Raw genomic sequence first — 16,929 nt, forward strand, 5'->3', positions numbered from 1 at the left:
CCTCAGACCACACAGCCTCCTGAAGAGCGAGCCTTTGTTGGCATTTCCCACTCACTTGCCACAGTGGGTTTGAGCGGCTCTGATTGCGGGTACGTGGCCTTTGGCTTCAGATGGACTATTCTATTAGACTTTTCAAACCCATTAAAGCAAATAATGTGTCCAACAGAAGGGTGACTCTAAGGCAAGTGGCTCCAAACACTGGGGGAGGCAGGCCTGTTCTCTTCCTGCCACCTGGTAAGTGGGACGAAGGGGAAAACACATCTGGAGACCGGAATGGGGGGACAAGTCCAGTTTGGGACATTTGGAATCATAGCTGCCTGTGGACCTGAGGCAGGATGGCCGTGGGCGATACTCATGAGCACCTGGGAGAGTCCTTGGGCCAGACGGAAAGACGGAAGAAAACCCCAGGTGCACAGTGGGAAAGAAAGAAGAGATAATATATGTATATTTTATAAATATATTTAATAAAAAATATATGTTTATATATTTAAAATATATTTACAAATATATATATAATCTCTCTAAATATAAATAATATGATCCCCATCGTTTATATATTTATATATAAGTATATAAAAATAATGAGTATATATAAAAGTATATATAAAAATAAATAAGTATATGTAAGTATATAAAAGTAATATCATCTCTATCTTTTATATATATATTTATATATATATATAAATAATATGATCCCTATCTCTAAAAATTGGATATAAATTTACCAAATTTAATTGGTTATGGCTGTCTGGTAGAATTACAAGTGAGTTTTGCTTTCTTCTGAATCTTTTTCTCTCTGTACCCAATTATTTATAGTGAATATGTGTTACTTCATGTATCAGAGGGAAGAGTTTTTTTTTATAAAAGAAAGCCAGACCTATTTCTTTAGTGGAAAATGGCCTGTTTTGGTGTGCATGGGTGATGAGGTGGTACTGGTAAATACCTCTGAGTATTCGCCGTTATCCCAAGGTGGTGTGTGTGAACACAAGGTCAGGTTGGCCGTATGATTACAAACAAGGCTGTCCCTTGGTGCCACAGTACGTGTTTCAAACCGTGGTTCCGGTTCACAGCACGTAAGGCAGGTGGACAGAAGCTGCCAGCTGTAGCTGTTGTCCCTTTGCGGAAATGAATGCCTTCCTGGCCCACCCTGGCTGAAGGTGATGGCTGCTGGTGTGACCCAGCTAGGCTGCTCACTCTTGCTGGGCCGCCATTGCTTTGGCTGTGAAATTAAAGGGGGTTAAGGCTGGAGGACAGATCTCAAAAGCCTTTTTGAGCTCTAAGATTTTAGGCTTCCCTATTCTTCAGAGAATAGGAACATCTTACAGGGAGTGATTCAAAGTGGCTGTTGCGCTCTTGAAAGGTGGCTAGTGTGACGGAGGGACTGATGAATTTTTAATCTGAATTAATTTAAGTTAAAATTTCTATAACCACATGTGGCCGTGGCTACCATATTGGACGGCACAGTTCCTCCATTTGAAGATAGTAATACGAGGTGAGCATTTTAAATGCCTATACATTTTCACATATATGTATTTTTGAAATTAAAAAAAATATTATAATTTTAGAAAAACAGTTTGGTTTCATTATAGACCATACAGACAAGAAGAAGAAAGTGAAGAGTAGTCGTAAAGAAGAGTCTACTCAGAGATAACGGCTCTGGGCACCTTGGTGTATAACCTTCTAAATGCTCTCCTCTGCATGTGTCATCATAGCCAGCTTGCTTTCAGAAGCATAGCCTGGAATCACCCAGAAAGGGCTACAACATGTTAGTAGGAGAGAATGCCTGTTTATGGCCCAGAAGACAATACGGATAGCGGTATGAGCAGTCTGCCATGACTGGTGTTTCTTTTCTGGATGCCAGGTCATCAACCCTATGGGATGGGATGCCTTTGGGCTGCCTGCCGAAAATGCAGCGATTGAGAGGAATCTACATCCAGAAAGTTGGACGCAAAGGTATGTATTTACAGGCGTCTTCAAATACTTCTGTACAGAAACCTTAAAAAAAGGTTTTAATCCGTGCATGAGAAACGGATAGTGAAGCAAACACAACATTGCAGTCAGCCAGGCGATGAACAGGATTGTATATGTCGGCGTTTGTCTTTTAACGTGTTGTATTCTTTTTTTTTTTTTAAGATTTTATTTATTTAACAGAGAGAGAGACAGCCAGCAAGAGAGGGAACACAAGCAGGGGGAGTGGGAGAGGAAGAAGCAGGCTCCCAGCGGAGGAGCCTGATGTGGGGCTCGATCCCACAACGCCGGGATCATACCTTGAGCCGAAGGCAGACGCTCAACTGCTGTGCCACCCAGGCGCCCCTTAGCGTGTTGTATTCTTAACTGGGAAGTCCCAAAGTAGGTTCTGGGTATTCATTCGTGTGTCCACTTTGATGGTTTGTTCTTACAAACTGATTCTTCCCTTGAGTATTTGCATTTGGGAGGAAAAAGAAGGAGAGAGTTGCATTTGTTACATTTCTATAATGCTTCTCATCTGCTTGACCACAGTGTGAGCTGTATCCGAATTCTACATTGTAATTTTCTCTGAGAATTCTGTTGTTTTTGCCTTCACCATTCCAGAGCAAGGGGAACTTAGACGTTCAATATAGAAATACATGGCCAGTATATTTTGGGGATAGCTTTCTCCAAGGGGGACACATTCCCAAGTCCACCTGTGCCTCAGGCTTCCATGTACATGGCCAGCAGTGCCCATCCCTCATACCAGAACCTAGTGGAATGTTCTGGGCTCTCTGTCAGCCTTTTTCACAAAGATCTGGGGCCTTTCCCCACTCTGCACCGCAAGAGATCTAGAAGGGCAGTTCCAGGGCCTGTCCCCATTGTCTTTGACCTCCCTTTGCTTTATCTTGCCCGAGGCTACTTTGTAGAAACATCCACTGTACCATCCACTTCTCTTTTTTTCTCCTAACCCCTAGTTCCCACTTTTTCATATGGTTAATTCTAGGTTAAATGAGAGTAATGAAAAAAGGAAGAAAAGATAGTCGAATAAAGTAAATCAAATATGGCACAGAATTGATGTAACCAGATCAAGAGTTGACAAATTAGTGCCCGTGGGCCAGATACGGCTGTGCCTGATTTTGTAAATAAAGTTTTATTGGAACACAGACATATCCATTTGTTTACATGTTGTCCATGGCTGCCTTCATGATACAGAGGCAGAGTTGAGTTGTTGTGATAGACCTTTGGCTCAGAAAGCTGAAAACATTTACCATCTGGCCCTTTACAGAAGAAGTTTGCCAACCCCCCCCCCCCGAGAAAATAGCAGTTAAGAAGATGTCCCCTGAGTCAGGCCACCTCGGTGTGAATTCTGCTTTTCCTTCTTGCTTGCTAATCACCTTGAGAAAGTTACTTAATGTCTCTGTGCTTCAGTTTATTTGTCTGTACAAGAGGGATAGTCATCGTTCCTACCTCATCTGAATGGGTAAAGATTAAGCGCCACCTTCATTGGCCGCTGTAACAAAAATGCCATAGTCTGGGTGTCTTATAAACAATAGATATTTCTTTCCCATAGTTCTAGGGGCTGGGAAGTCCAAGACCAAGGCACCTGCAGATTTGGTGTCTGGAGAGGACCCCCCCCTTCCTGGTTCACAGGTGGCCATCTTCTCTCTGTGTTCCCACATGACAGAAGGGGAAAGGGAGATCTCTGGCGTCTCTTTCATAAAGGCACTGTTCCCATTCAAGAGGCCTTCCCCCTCGTGACCTCCATCACCTTGGAGATCAGGTTTCAACATACAAACTCTGAGGGGACACAAACATTGTCCATAGTAAGCACTTTTCCGCAAAATGTCTAGCACAAAGCCTGTCCTAAAATAAGCTATTCTTGGCTAAGCAGAGATCACCTCGGGGGAAGAAAAAAATGATGTATCACCTTATTTCATATTATATTAAAGTTGATTCATTCGCTTTTCTACCCATCTCAGTTATTGGACAGTTTCCGATTTTAGGTTTTGACTGATAAGCACGAAAGCAGGTTTCTTTTGGATTTCCACAATTTGCCCATTAGGGTTTTTCCCTTCAGTCGAATTTAAACTTAGAAACGCTTGGCTTAAATTTGTGTGGGATACAGATGTTTGGATGGGCCGGGAGTGCACATACCAAAGGGATTCCCTATGATGGCCAGAGGAAGGGCCAGTCCCTAGGGCCAAAGACCATTGTGGTTTCTAGTAGATTCTCTATGAATCTGGAGAATGGGTGTCTTCTAATTCTAATAGTGCTGATATTTTCATTGATTCTCGGTAATTAATATTTTTTTGCCAGGGCAAAGCAACATTGGAAGCCCTCTTGAATAATCTAGACTTCTGCATTTTCCCTTCACAGTCTCAAAGTGTGGTTTGTCTGTGGCTTTCCCCCCTCCGAAAACCAAACTCTCTTCCCTCTGTTTCACAGTAATATTGAGCACATGAGGAGGCAGCTGGATCGACTGGGCCTGTGTTTCAGCTGGGATAGGGTAAGTCAGCCCTTTCTCCTGGAAGGGTTTCGTTTTATGAGGGTCCCGGCTGCACACGAGAACGGGCACACTTTATGTTTCTCCTCTTTGGGTTCGGAGAAGGGAAGGGAGGGAGGGAAGGATTAGCACTCCGCAAATGAAAAAGTGCTCCCGGAGGACAGTCTGCCTGCAAACGAGTAATTTTCTGTGGGATTAAGCTAGGAGAGTTAACTTCTTATTTAACTCCACAACCGACTAGAATTTATGTGTGTCAGTAGCTTTGCACGTGGATTTCCCCTCCTATCTGCAATATTCTAAAAAGACCATTGGAATCTATATAAATGTAATTAACTATCAGCCCATCTGGTTTTTTGGGGTGGTTAGGTGTCAAGTTGACTGACCTTTTATTTACCTTTGTTCCAAGTTCAAAACTGAGTCTCCTAACAGCCCATGATGCTGTGTCACAAATAACATTTTGGTGTAAAATGCTTTTGAACTGTGTATTAAACCAGTGGAGAGTTCCAGGTGTGGGAGGAGTTCATGAAGACCACCTGGGTGTTAGGAACCCTTCAGGAAACTGGGAACTGAGCCCTTCAGTGCTCTGGCCAAAGGCCCACCCCCTTAGACGTTAATGGCCTGTTTGGTAAGAGGGATTCCTGCCTGTCCCTTCACAGGGAACCCTCCAGTGTCACAATCCCTCTTAGCATCCATATGCTCCACAAAATGATGAAGGTTTTCATTGCTGAATCTGTCAAGGTCAAGGTCACATCGTCTTCCTCATGAGAAGCACCTGGAACAAACCCAAATACAATCTTTTCCTGCTTCTTCGGGAATTTTTCTTTTTTTTTTTTTTTTAATTTGACAGAGAGAGACAGAGCGCATAAGCGGGGGAAATTGCAGAGGGAGAGAGAGAGGGAGAAGCAGACTCCCCGCCGAGCAGGGAGCCCGATGTGGGGCTTGATCCCAGGACCATGATCCCAGGATCGTGACCCGAGCTGAAGGCAGACGCTTAACCATCTCAGCCACCCAGGTTCCCCTTCTTCAGCAATTTCTTAAATAATTGAGATTTGATGAGTACAGTGAAAAAAAAGCAAACACATTTGAACAGTCCTTTTTTTTTTTTTTTGGTAGCTTTAAATAAGGTCACGAGCTGAATCAAGTTCTCGGTACACCACTGATGCCATTTTTACCGCTGACTTGACTTGTAAGGGCACCAGTGTTGCATTTGGTGGAGGTGTGACAAAGTCTCGGTGGCCCGGTCCCGTTGTCCTGAGGGGCCAGTGGGGGGGGAATCGCTAACAAAATGCAGTCTGGTGCAGAGACAACTGCCCAGGGCTCTCCAGAGATGAGATTCTAGATTCCTTGAGGGCAGAGATGGACTTGTTAACCCTCTAGGTCTGCACAGGGACATCAGCCATGAAATGGTTCAAAATATTAGCAGATTATTTTCCTGATTATTGTAGAAGATTAGAAAATACAGCAACATCTAAAGAAGAACAGGAGTCAGCCTGGCTAATTTAGCATCCTGGTATGGTTCCTTGTGTCTTTTTCTGGGATTATAAACATCTATGTAATTTACTTTTGCAAAGTTGAACTCACAATGCATATTTTTATCTTGCTTTTTTTTCTTTTACCTACTATTCGTGAACATTTTCCCATTTTATTAAATATTGTTTAAAAAAATGACTTTTTAGAGCAGTATAGTTTTCCATCTAATGACTATATTATAACTTATGTAACTTATCCCTTATTACTATACACTTAGATAGATTTTAATGTTTCTCTATTATAAATACGGGTTCTCATCCCTTCTGTGCAAATCTGAAGTCCAGAAAGCTCTAAAAACTGAATAATTTTTTTAACTCATTCGACTGCAAAATCTAACCTGAACTGATATTTATGTCACTTAGAATGAATATTTGTATATTTTCCTGTAGAAGTAGTGATATAACTGATTACCAGGTACTCTCCCAGACCTTGTTGGGTAAATACGCTATTATTTTTTGATATCCCAAAAGTTCTTACTTCTGAGGCACATTTGACTGCGAACATTTCAGATAAGGGATTTTGAACCTGTTGTGCGATGTTGTAGATAAATAGCACCCCCACTGCTCTCACTGTCTAATGGTTACTGAGCACTTACCATGCGCCAGGCACCCATAATTATCTCTTTGGGTCCCTGGTAAGCTCTCAGATGAAGATAGGTCTCAGCAAGGCTTGGCTAATTCAGTGACCAGTTTGCTGTGTTCATCCCCCACTCTTGGAGCAGAAATCTTGATATATCATTTTTTATTATTTTGTTAATGTGAACTCTCAAAAAAGCCATGAACAAGTTTAAGGCTGAGATAGGTACTTAAAGGAAACTTAAAGGTATAATTTGGCTTGTGGTATTTGAAGGTTTGAAGACCATACAAATTTATACTCTCAAGTTATGACAGAGCTGTTTTTGTCTGTATTTCATTGTTCATGATAGGGAGGTTTTTTTTCCCCATGTGTTTAATGGATGTTTGAATTTGTGTGTGTGTGTTTGTGTGTGTGTGTGATCTAATCATGTCTTTTGCCCACACAGGTAAGGAGTGTTTGTTCTTTTCTTTTTTCTTTTTTTTAGATTTTATTTGAGCGATAGAGAAAGAGCAAGCAAGCGAGCATAAGTGGGGGGAGGGGCAGAGGGAGAGGGAAAGAATGAATCTCAAGCAGACTCTGTGCTGAGCCCAGAGCCCGACATGGGGCTTGATCTCGTGACCCTGAGATTGTGACCTGAACCGAAACCAAGAGTCAGATGCTTACCCGACGAGCCACCCAGGTGCCCCTGATAGGAGTTTCTAGGCCTAATTTATTCTTTATATTATACATTTTCTGATCATGTATTATTTCTTAAACATTATGTTTGATATTTGCTGCTAGTTTTGAAATCACATCCATAGCAATTATTCAAATCAAATCAATTATTCTTGGCTAATTTTAGTGCTGGTCTGTAGACCTTTTTAGAGCACGTCTGCCCATTTAAAAGCTCTGGATTTGCGAACATTTTATTTTGACTCTTGCTTTTTCTGGCATCATATGTTGTCTTCATAACAGAAATGACTATCCTTTTCTTTCATGTGTGAACAGCAGTTTACTGGGGTATGGAATTCTTTTTTCTTTCGGATTTCTGTAGTGGACCCTGATGCTTGACCTACTATCTTTTTTTTTTTTTTTAATAATTATAGACTTACAGGAGAGATCCTAAGTGCCCTTCACCCAGCTTCCCCCCATGAGAATATTGGATAGAACTACAATATGGGGCGCCTGGGTGGCGCAGCCGTTAAGCGTCTGCCTTCGGCTCAGGGCGTGATCCCGGCATTAGGGATCGAGCCACACATCAGGCTCCTCCGCTAGGAGCCTGCTTCTTCCTCTCCCACTCCCCCTGCTTGTGTTCCCTCTCTCGCTGGCTGTCTCTGTCAAATAAATAAAATCTTAAAAAAAAAAAAGAACTACAATATAATATAATATCAAAACCAGGAAATTGACACTGGCATGAAACTATTAACGAGTGTCAGGAACCTCATTCAGATTTCGCCAGTTTTACACGCAGTCACTGGGGTGTGTGCAGTAGTTATCATTCTGTGTGACTTAATCCCGTGTGGAATTTATGTAACTACCAGCCTCTGACCCACTGGCCTTTAAGTCTGAGACCAGCCCAGACAGTCCGTTCGCTCCCTTCGTACATGCAGTAATCTTTATACCCCCATTTGATGCTTGTTGCGTTCTTTCCGTCTCTGCCCCTGCCATTCCAAGTTTGCATCAGAGCGTATCCCAGTTTAGTCCTTCCACTTGAATTTTGAGTGCTGAGTGACCCCTTTCAATCTGCAGTTGTGGGTCCTTCCCTGTGGCAGTCCATTCCTCCGGCTCCCCAGAACCCCAGCTGTCGGTGTGTGTGCTCCGCTCACCGTCCTCCTTTGCTTATCTGTCTCCCTCATGACCTTGGTCCTTTTGTTCTTCTCTGCCTTTTGGGAGAACTTCTATTTGCTTTCCGCATCACTGGTCCAGTTTCTATCGAATCAGTGCCTCTTTGTGTGGTTTCTGGTGCAGATACTCATATTGCTATTGTATTTTTAGATTTCGTCGTATTTTTTCTTATCTCATTCAGTTCCCAGTTTCTTTCTCAAGCCTCTTCTTTCTTTTTTTCTTCTTTCACCATCTTATCTCATCTTCACAGACCGTGTGTGTTCAGAAACTTTGAGGCTATAAGGAGATGCTCTTGAAAAATTATTTTGCTTCCTGTGCGGTGTCTTTTTTACCAGTAGGAATGCCGTGTTGTCCTTGTTCGTTTCAGAATCTCTTCATAGACACCTTGTGGATTTTCTCCTGTATTTGCTGAGTGACGTGGACTAATATATCAAGTTAGAGATCCAGCAGCCTGAGAGGAGGGGAAGGGAAGCTCCTTCGTAGTCTCTGCGTCATTGATTCCTTTCTGGGTTTGGGGAATCCACTGCTCCTGGTGCGTCTTTCCCTTCGGTCTGATCTTTACCCAGGGATGAGTTGTGCCATCACAGATACCCCTGACCCTGACTGTTTGAAGTACTGTTGAGCCACCAAAGCCAGAGGGGTCCACTTTGTGGACTTTCTATTTGCCCCGTGGCCTGCTGTCCCCTCCCTCAGGACTTCGCCCCTTCAAGTAAGAGGTGGCAGAGCTCTGCTTCTCAAGAACCCATTCTATTCTTAAAGATTGGTGGGGGCGCTGTTTGGCTTATGGTATTTTTCTTCAATTGGGTTCCATCTGCCAAAATTCTTTGACGTTTCTCGCGCATTGGGGGCACCTTCTGTTGTTTCCCGTACTGATGTAGTCCCCATGTCCCCCGTCTTTATATATTCATTGGTCATTTAAAAAAAATTTTTATTTATTTATTTGAGAGAGAGAGTGAGTGAGAGAGAAGGAGCAGGGGGAGGCAGAGCAGGGAGCCTGACGCGGGGCTCAATCCCAGGATCCTGAGATCATGACCTGAGCCGAACGCAGTTGCTTAACCACTGAGCCACCCAGGTGCCCCTCGCTTGAGTTTCTTGATTGTGGAGATCTTAGGAGTTTCTATTTATACTCGTTTTCACTGGAATTTTAATCCCTTTGTCTCATTTCCTCCTTGTCTTCTGTGCTTGTTGGTGCCCAGTAGTAAAGACTGACAGCTTTGCCCATCAGTCCCAGTGGGGTCAGGCAGACTCCGGAATTACTGCCCCTAAGACAGTCATCCATTGAAACGAACACAAACGTGCTTCCCCAGCTTCTCGAAGGCAGGCTTTGCGGGCTGAGAAAGGCGTGGGGTGTGGCTACCGCGGAGCCGGTACAGGAGGCACGTCGCGACTACGCTCTATCACAATTTTTACCAGGCTAGGCTTTGGGTGCCTTTGAGCTTTTCCAGGTTTTATCCGGCAGTGCCACACAGCCTACATGAAGTAGGGGGGCAGCTGGGGTGCCCGTGGCATCTCCACCACGCGCACAGTTCTCTCCCTCTCTCTTCCCTTTCACTGTCCTCTTTCCATTCCCTTGTTCGCTCTCACCCCTTTCCTTGACTCACCTGCTTTCCTTTCCAGCTCTCCCCCACCTTTTCTTTCTCTCCTCTCCCTCTCTATGTTTTTGGTTGTTTTTTTTTTTTTATGATGGAAAAAGTCCAGTTTACACTCAAAAAAATGAGGCTGGTATAGAGAACCTCCAAGCACTTGTCGCCCAGCTTCAACAGTTGCTGTTTTGTGACCAGTCTGACTTCATGCGTACCTTCTGCCCCGAATTACTTTGCAACACGCAGGAAGTCAGATAACTTTATCTGTCAAGAATTCAATGTGTGTCGCTAGGAGTTGAAGGCTCGCTCTTTCCACCTTCACTCCCGTCGTCACAGTGGAAGCAGTGAAGGACTGAAGGACGGTCCCCTAACATCAGGGAGCACCAGTCCTCTTGTAGATTGCGCTGGTTGTCTTGTAAATATCTCTCCTGCCGCCAGCATTTGTCAGCCTGCACCCCCCGCTGGTCTTTCTTTGGCCCTTTCTTCCCCTCCCTGTGTTGTTATTACCCTCTTTTTGTGCAAAACACACAAGCTCTTTGGACCATACCTGCATGAGCTTACTTCCAAAGGCAGCATGATTTGTGTGATTGCAAAGTGAAAATTATGTTTGCTTAGGCCCTTAACCGTGGCATTTTGTTTACATAGAGAACCGGATATCTAATAGGAAGGATTAAACTCCAGGAAATAAGGAGGGCTCAGAGGGAGTAGAAAGATATATTTTTAACGGTTTTTATTTTAGAAGAATTTTAAAGAAGAGCTTAAAACAAAAAGAACTGGGGGGCAAGCAAGGGCCTAAACACATGGTTGGGATGATTCCCGAGAGCTGGGAGCCGTGGTTGCCTTGACAACGTGTAGCAGGCACTCAAAGTGACTCTCCAGGTCTTCTTTTAAGTCCTGACAGAGGTGAAGTAGTTTGTCTGGCAGAGGCAGAAAATTAACCTTTTTCTGGAGGTTTTCCTCTCCCCCAGGAGGGAAAAGGGGATATCTTTGTTGTAGGTGACGTGACTTGGCAGCTCATCCTTCATTGCTTACCTGCTCACAGGGAGGTTGGTGCTGGTGCACAAGGCCTAGTGTTCGGGGCTGGGGTCGTCTGCAGGTTGGGAACCACGTGTCGTCATGAATGCAGAGCACAGGTGCCTCTGACCTCGTGCAGAGCTGTGCTGGTCCAACAGTCACATGTCCGTGTTCATGGCTTCAACCAGCGTAGCATTCTTGGACTCTTCAGCCCTAACTGAAGAAGGAAGTCTCCCGGGCCCCTCCGTGGATTTGGCTATTCAAGCAAGATAGTTGTGTTTTTTTGTTTTTTTAAGATTTTGTTTATTTATTTGGTGAAGAGAGAGACAGCGAGAGAGGGAACACAAGCAGGGGGAGTGGGAGAGGGAGGAAGCCAGCTTCCCACTGAAGAGGGAACCTGATGCGGGGCTCGATCCCAGGACCCTGGGATCATGACCCGAGCCAAAGGCAGACGCTTAACGACTGAGCCACCCAGGTGCCCCAGCGAGATAGTTAGTTTTATCCAAAGTCCTCCCCCACTGGTGGTTATGAGCCCAGGCAGGCCATCCTTGTCCAGGACGCACTCTGGCTGATGGCAGTGAAATTACCCCCTCCTCCCAGAGGCCTGGCTTTTGGTGATGGGTCTTGCCTTTCACATGTGGTGGGCATCATCTGTTGCCCCTCTGAGCCTCAGCTTCTCTCCGAGAGAATGTTTGTTATGATTATTGAAGAGAGAACTCTTCTATCACTCTTTAAATGTCTTAGAAAATAAGAGTACAAAGCCCTTCTCTCCACTGCTCCATCAGGCCTCCAGGTCCGTCTTGCACATCAGCCCAGTACAACCTTTGATAGCATGGGTGCCTGTAGTTGTGTGGGGACAATGGACTTCAGGCGTGCTGGGAAGCAATATCTAGGAGATCTTGCAGATGAAGCTGTTACTCCATGAAAATAACAAGGATTATTTATATGTGTACTTATATCAGCGGTTCGTAACTTCCTTTGTGAGCATCAGAATCACCAAGAGACCTTGTTAAAGCGCAGATTTCCGGGCCCCACTCCCGGAGTTTCTTATGCAGTAGGTCTGTGGTTTTGTTTTTCTGTTCAGAGAAAAGGATCTTAGGAATGCTTGTGCTCTCAAACCTTATTAGGTAGGAATCAAAAGACAAGCCTACCCTCAATTATTTCTGGCATAAGGTAGAGCATAACGGAATAATAAAAGCCAATTTTGAAAAAGCTGGCAGTGTTTTTGTGAATACAAGAATTATTTTTATAACTTCTTTTTTTTTTTTTAAGATTTTATTTAGTTAGAGCACAAGCAGGTTGAGGGGCAGAGGGAGAAGCAGACTCCCCAATGAGCAGGGGACCCCCCATGCAGGGTTCAATCTCAGAACTCTGAAATCATGACCTGAGCCAAAGGCAGACGCTTAACCGACTGAGCCACCCCAGCGCCGCATTTTTATAACTTCTTAAATTGTGAGGTATTACACATATATAGGCTAAAGCATAAAACATGTTTGTAGAGCAACTGCCTAGGTTACAAAATAAAACTTCACCAACACCTAAAATCCCTCTCTATGTGGCCTTTTCCATTCACAACTTTGTCTCTCCCCACTACAAGTAACCACTGTTCTGACACCTGGTGATCACCACTGCCTTGTTTGCAATATAGTTTTACCACCGACAGATGTTTTTTAAACAGTTACATAAATGGACTCACATAGTATGTGTTTTGTTTTGTTTTGTTTTAACAGTAATCTCTATACCCAACATGGGGCTTGAACTCATGACCCCAAGATAAAGAGTCCATGCTCTTCTGACGGAGCCAGCCAGGAGCCCCTAGTTTGTGTTCTTTTGTGTCTAGCTTCTTTAACTCGACATTTTTTTTCTCCAACGACTTATGAAACGTTTTTGAACATTCATTTGCCTTCACCTGGATTCAACAATCATTGAATATTGCTTGCCATATTTGCTTCATAACTTGCAGACACGGTGGTGCTTTGCTCCTAAGTACTTCGGTTATTCCTGTCTGAAGACTTAAGAGGTCCTCCTACATAACCACAATACCATTTGACAACTAAAAAAATAAATAAATAAATAAATAACAGTAATTCCATGATATTATCTTATATGCAATCCATATGTGAATTTCCTGGTTGTTGCAAAGATGTCTTTCATAGTTACTTTTATCCTAGACACGTCCCCCGTATTAGTTTTCTATTGCTACCATAAAAATTACCACAAGCTTAGCATCTTAAAGCAACACAAACTTATTATCTCACAGTTTTAGTAAGCCAGAAATTTGGGTGGGCTTCACAGGGTCCTCTGCTTGGGATCTTATAAGGCCAGCATCACGGTGTCAGCAGAGCTGCCTTCCTTGCTGGACGTTGAGAAGGAATCTGCTTCCTACTTCATTTGGGGTGTTGGCCGAGTTCAGTTCCTTGGTGGTTGTAGGATCAGGTCTTTGCTGGCAATCAGCCGGGGACCAGTGTTTGCTACTTTGAGGCTGCCTGCACTCCTCCTGTGCCCTCCATGTGGCTTTTCCAGCAGCAGTGGTTGGGTCCCTCTCATGCTTCCAGTCCCTCTGAAGTCCCCCTTTTGCTGTGTCCCTCTGACTCCAGCCAAAGAAAGGTCTCTGCCCTTACCAGCCTGTGTGATTGATTACATTGGGCTCCCCTGCATAATGTAGGATAATCTCCCTATTTTAACTACATCTGCAAAATTCTTCTAGCTACTAAACCGACATGTTCACATGTTCAAGGGATTAGGGAATGGATATTCTACTGACTGCATCCCGATACTGTAGGATACCCACAAAGTTAAGTCTCAGTAGATTTTAAAAGACAGATATCATACAAGGTATTTTCTCTGACCGCAGTGGGCTGAAGAGGAAATTAAACAACACATTCTTAAACAACCAGTGACTCAAAGAAATCACAGGGACATTAGAAAATACTTTGAGACAAATGAACAAGGAAACACAACATACCAGTATCTCTGGGGTGCAGCAAAAGCAACAGTAAGGAGAACATGTATAACCATACGTGCTGACATCAAAACACAAGGAAGATGTCAAGTCAACAGCCTAACTTTACAACTTAAGAACCAGAAAAGGGAGAACAAACTAAATCCAGAGCTAGCACAAAGAGGGAAATAATAAAGATTAGAGCAGAGATCAGTGAGCTAGAGACTAGAAAGACAGCAGAGAAAACCAACAAAACCAACAGTTGGGCCTTCAAAAAGATCAGCAAAATGGGCAAACCTTTAGCTAGAATTGACTAAGAAAGAAAAAGACTCCGATTACTAAAATAGGATAAATGTGGATGAAATGGATAAATTCCTAGAAACAAAACCTGCCAAAACTGAATCACAAAGAAATAGGAAATCTGAATAGACCTATGACTCTGAAGGAGATCGAAACAGTCATCAAGAATCTTCCAACACAGAAAAGCCCTGGGGTGCCTGGGTGGCTCAGTGGGTTGAGCGTCCGCCTTGGGCTCTGGTCATGATCTCAGGGTCCTGGGATTGAGTCCAGCGTCAGGCTTCCAGCTCAGCGGGGAGCCTGCTTCTCCCTCTGCTTGCCGCTCCCCTTGCTTGTTCTCTCTTTCTCTCTCTCTCAAATAAATAAATAAATAAATAAATAAATAAATAAATAATCTTAAAAAAAGAGAGAGAGAGAGAGAAGCCCTGGACTGGATGGCTTCACTGCTGAATTCTGCTAGTGTGAGGTGCAATAACAGCCCAACCACAAGAGCTTCTGTCCTGATGGAACTGGAATGGGCCACTCTTCTGGCCCATTTATCATCCCAGAAGCTCATCAAGTCCCGTGGTTCAAGAATTTTTATGGAGGGGCGCCTGGGTGGCACAGCGGTTAAGCGTCTGCCTTCGGCTCAGGGCTTGATCCCGGCGTTATGGGATCAAGCCCCACATCAGGCTCCTCCGCTATGAGCCTGCTTCTTCCTCTCCCACTCCCCCTGCTTGTGTTCCCTCTCTCGCTGGCTGTCTCTATCTCTGTTGAATAAATAAAAATAAAAATAAAAAATCTTTAAAAAAAATTTAAAAAAAAATTGGATTGTCTTTGGGAAAAAAAAAAGTTTTTATGGAGCTTAATTTCCAGTTCTCCCTACCCCTTCTCTTCTTTTCCAGAGGTTGGCAGGTGTGGCTGAAAGTCCTAGTTCTCTATCTAGGGGGCCCCACCCTAAGTCACCTCAGGTATACTCAAAAGGGGTCCTTTTGAATGACCAAAAACAAAAACAAAACAAAACAAAACATCCTCCTTACCAGGAAATTCTTAAGGATTTTTGGAGCCTTGTGCCAATAATGGGACAGAAATGTTATACAAATATATTTCTTATTATATCACAGATTTCAATTCTTGAGGTTTGTTTCACAGCCCAGGATATGATCTGTCTTGGCATCTGTTTTGAGAATAATGTGGATTTGGCTGTTTTGGGGTAGAGTGTTCTGTAAATGTCAATTGGGTTCTGTTGGGTGATGTTGAATTCTAACTCCTGTCTAGTTCCATCATTCATTCTGAGGGAGGTAGTGAAGTCTTCAGCTGTAATTGTGGATTTTTCCATTCTCCTCTCAGTTGCTTCACATATTTTACAGTTCTGCTGTCCGGTGTGTATACATTTAGGATTGCTCTGTCTTCTTGGTGATTTATCCTTTTATCATTATGTGATGTTCCTCTCTGTCATTGGTAATTTCCTTTGCTCTGAATTCTACTTCATGACATTTTTCTTTGAAGTTCATGAAATAGAAATGAAATATACTGATAATATAGCCACTTTTCTTAGTCTGCTTTGTCTTAATAAAGCCTTTCTTCCTTTCTTTTAATTAATTTTTACATGGTATATCTTTTTTAATCCTTTTACTTCCAACCTACTTATATCATTATATTTGAAGGGAATTTTATTTTAAAACAGAATATAGTTGGTTCATTTTTTAAAATCAGTTCTGCCAAACTCTGTCTTTTAATTGGTATATTTACACCATTTACATTTAATGTAATTATTGATATGTTGTGGCTAAATTTTGACATTTTAATTTATTTTCTGGTTTCTTTTTTGTTTCTCTGTTTTCTTTTTCTGCCTTTCTTTGAATTACTTGAGTGTTTTTTAGAGTTCCATTTGGATTTATCTATACTTTTTTGTTTGGCTGGTTGTCTTTAGCTTCTTTAGTTGTTGCTTTGGGTATTACATTACATATATAATGTATCACAGTCCATTGGTATAGTCATTTTACCAGTTTGAATGAAATGTAGAAACCTTACTTTACATTCCTTTACTCTTCTCCATTTGTAATATATTCAGAAAACTCAAGAGAAAGTCTACTGTATTTACCCATATTTTTGCTTATTTGGTTTTTTTTTTCAATCCTGATGTTTCAAGATTCCTTTTTGGGGGCACCTGGGTGGCTGTGTCTGTTGGGCGTCTGACTCTTGATCCCCAGCCCAGGTCTTGATCTCAGGGTCATAAGTTCAAGCCCCACATTGGGCTCCACAGTGGACATGGAGCCTACTTTTAAAAAAAAAAAAAGATTCCCTTTTTATCATTTTCTTTCTAAATAAAGAACTTCATTTAGCCATCCTTTAAGGGTAGTTTTGCTCATGACAAATTCTCTTGATTTTTCTTAACCTGAGAGTGTCTTGATTTCCCCTTCATTCTTGAAGGATAATTTCACTGGATAGCCAATTTGGGGTTGACAGTTCTTTAAGTACTTGAAAAATGTGACATTTCTTTTTGGCCTCCATGGTTTCAGATGAGAAATCTGCTGCCTTTTGAATTTTCTCTTCAGCTAAACATTGTTTCTGTCTGTTTGCCTTCAAGGTTTTCTTCTTCATCTTTAGTACTTAGACATTTGATTATGATTTTTTTTTTGGAGTGGATTTCTTTGGATTTATCTTGTTTGTAGTTTCAGTTTCTTGAATATGGAAGTTTATGTTTTTCCAAATTTGAGAAACTTTTGACC

General features: G+C 42.7%; 1 protein-coding gene across 2 annotated transcripts in view; it reads left to right on the forward strand.

The window, feature by feature from the left end:
• The window catches only part of LARS2 (leucyl-tRNA synthetase 2, mitochondrial), a 141,619-nt gene that overhangs the window by 20,675 nt on the left and 104,015 nt on the right, over nt 1-16,929 (forward strand). For both annotated transcript variants that reach the window (XM_034658171.1, XM_002912754.4), the window contains 2 exons: nt 1,862-1,953; nt 4,396-4,456. In XM_034658171.1, the coding sequence (XP_034514062.1) occupies nt 1,862-1,953; nt 4,396-4,456 (153 nt within the window). The remainder of the gene's footprint in view (nt 1-1,861; nt 1,954-4,395; nt 4,457-16,929) is intronic.

Source organism: Ailuropoda melanoleuca, chromosome 4 (genome assembly GCF_002007445.2).
Source record: "Ailuropoda melanoleuca isolate Jingjing chromosome 4, ASM200744v2, whole genome shotgun sequence".
NCBI classification, from domain to species: domain Eukaryota; kingdom Metazoa; phylum Chordata; class Mammalia; order Carnivora; family Ursidae; genus Ailuropoda; species Ailuropoda melanoleuca.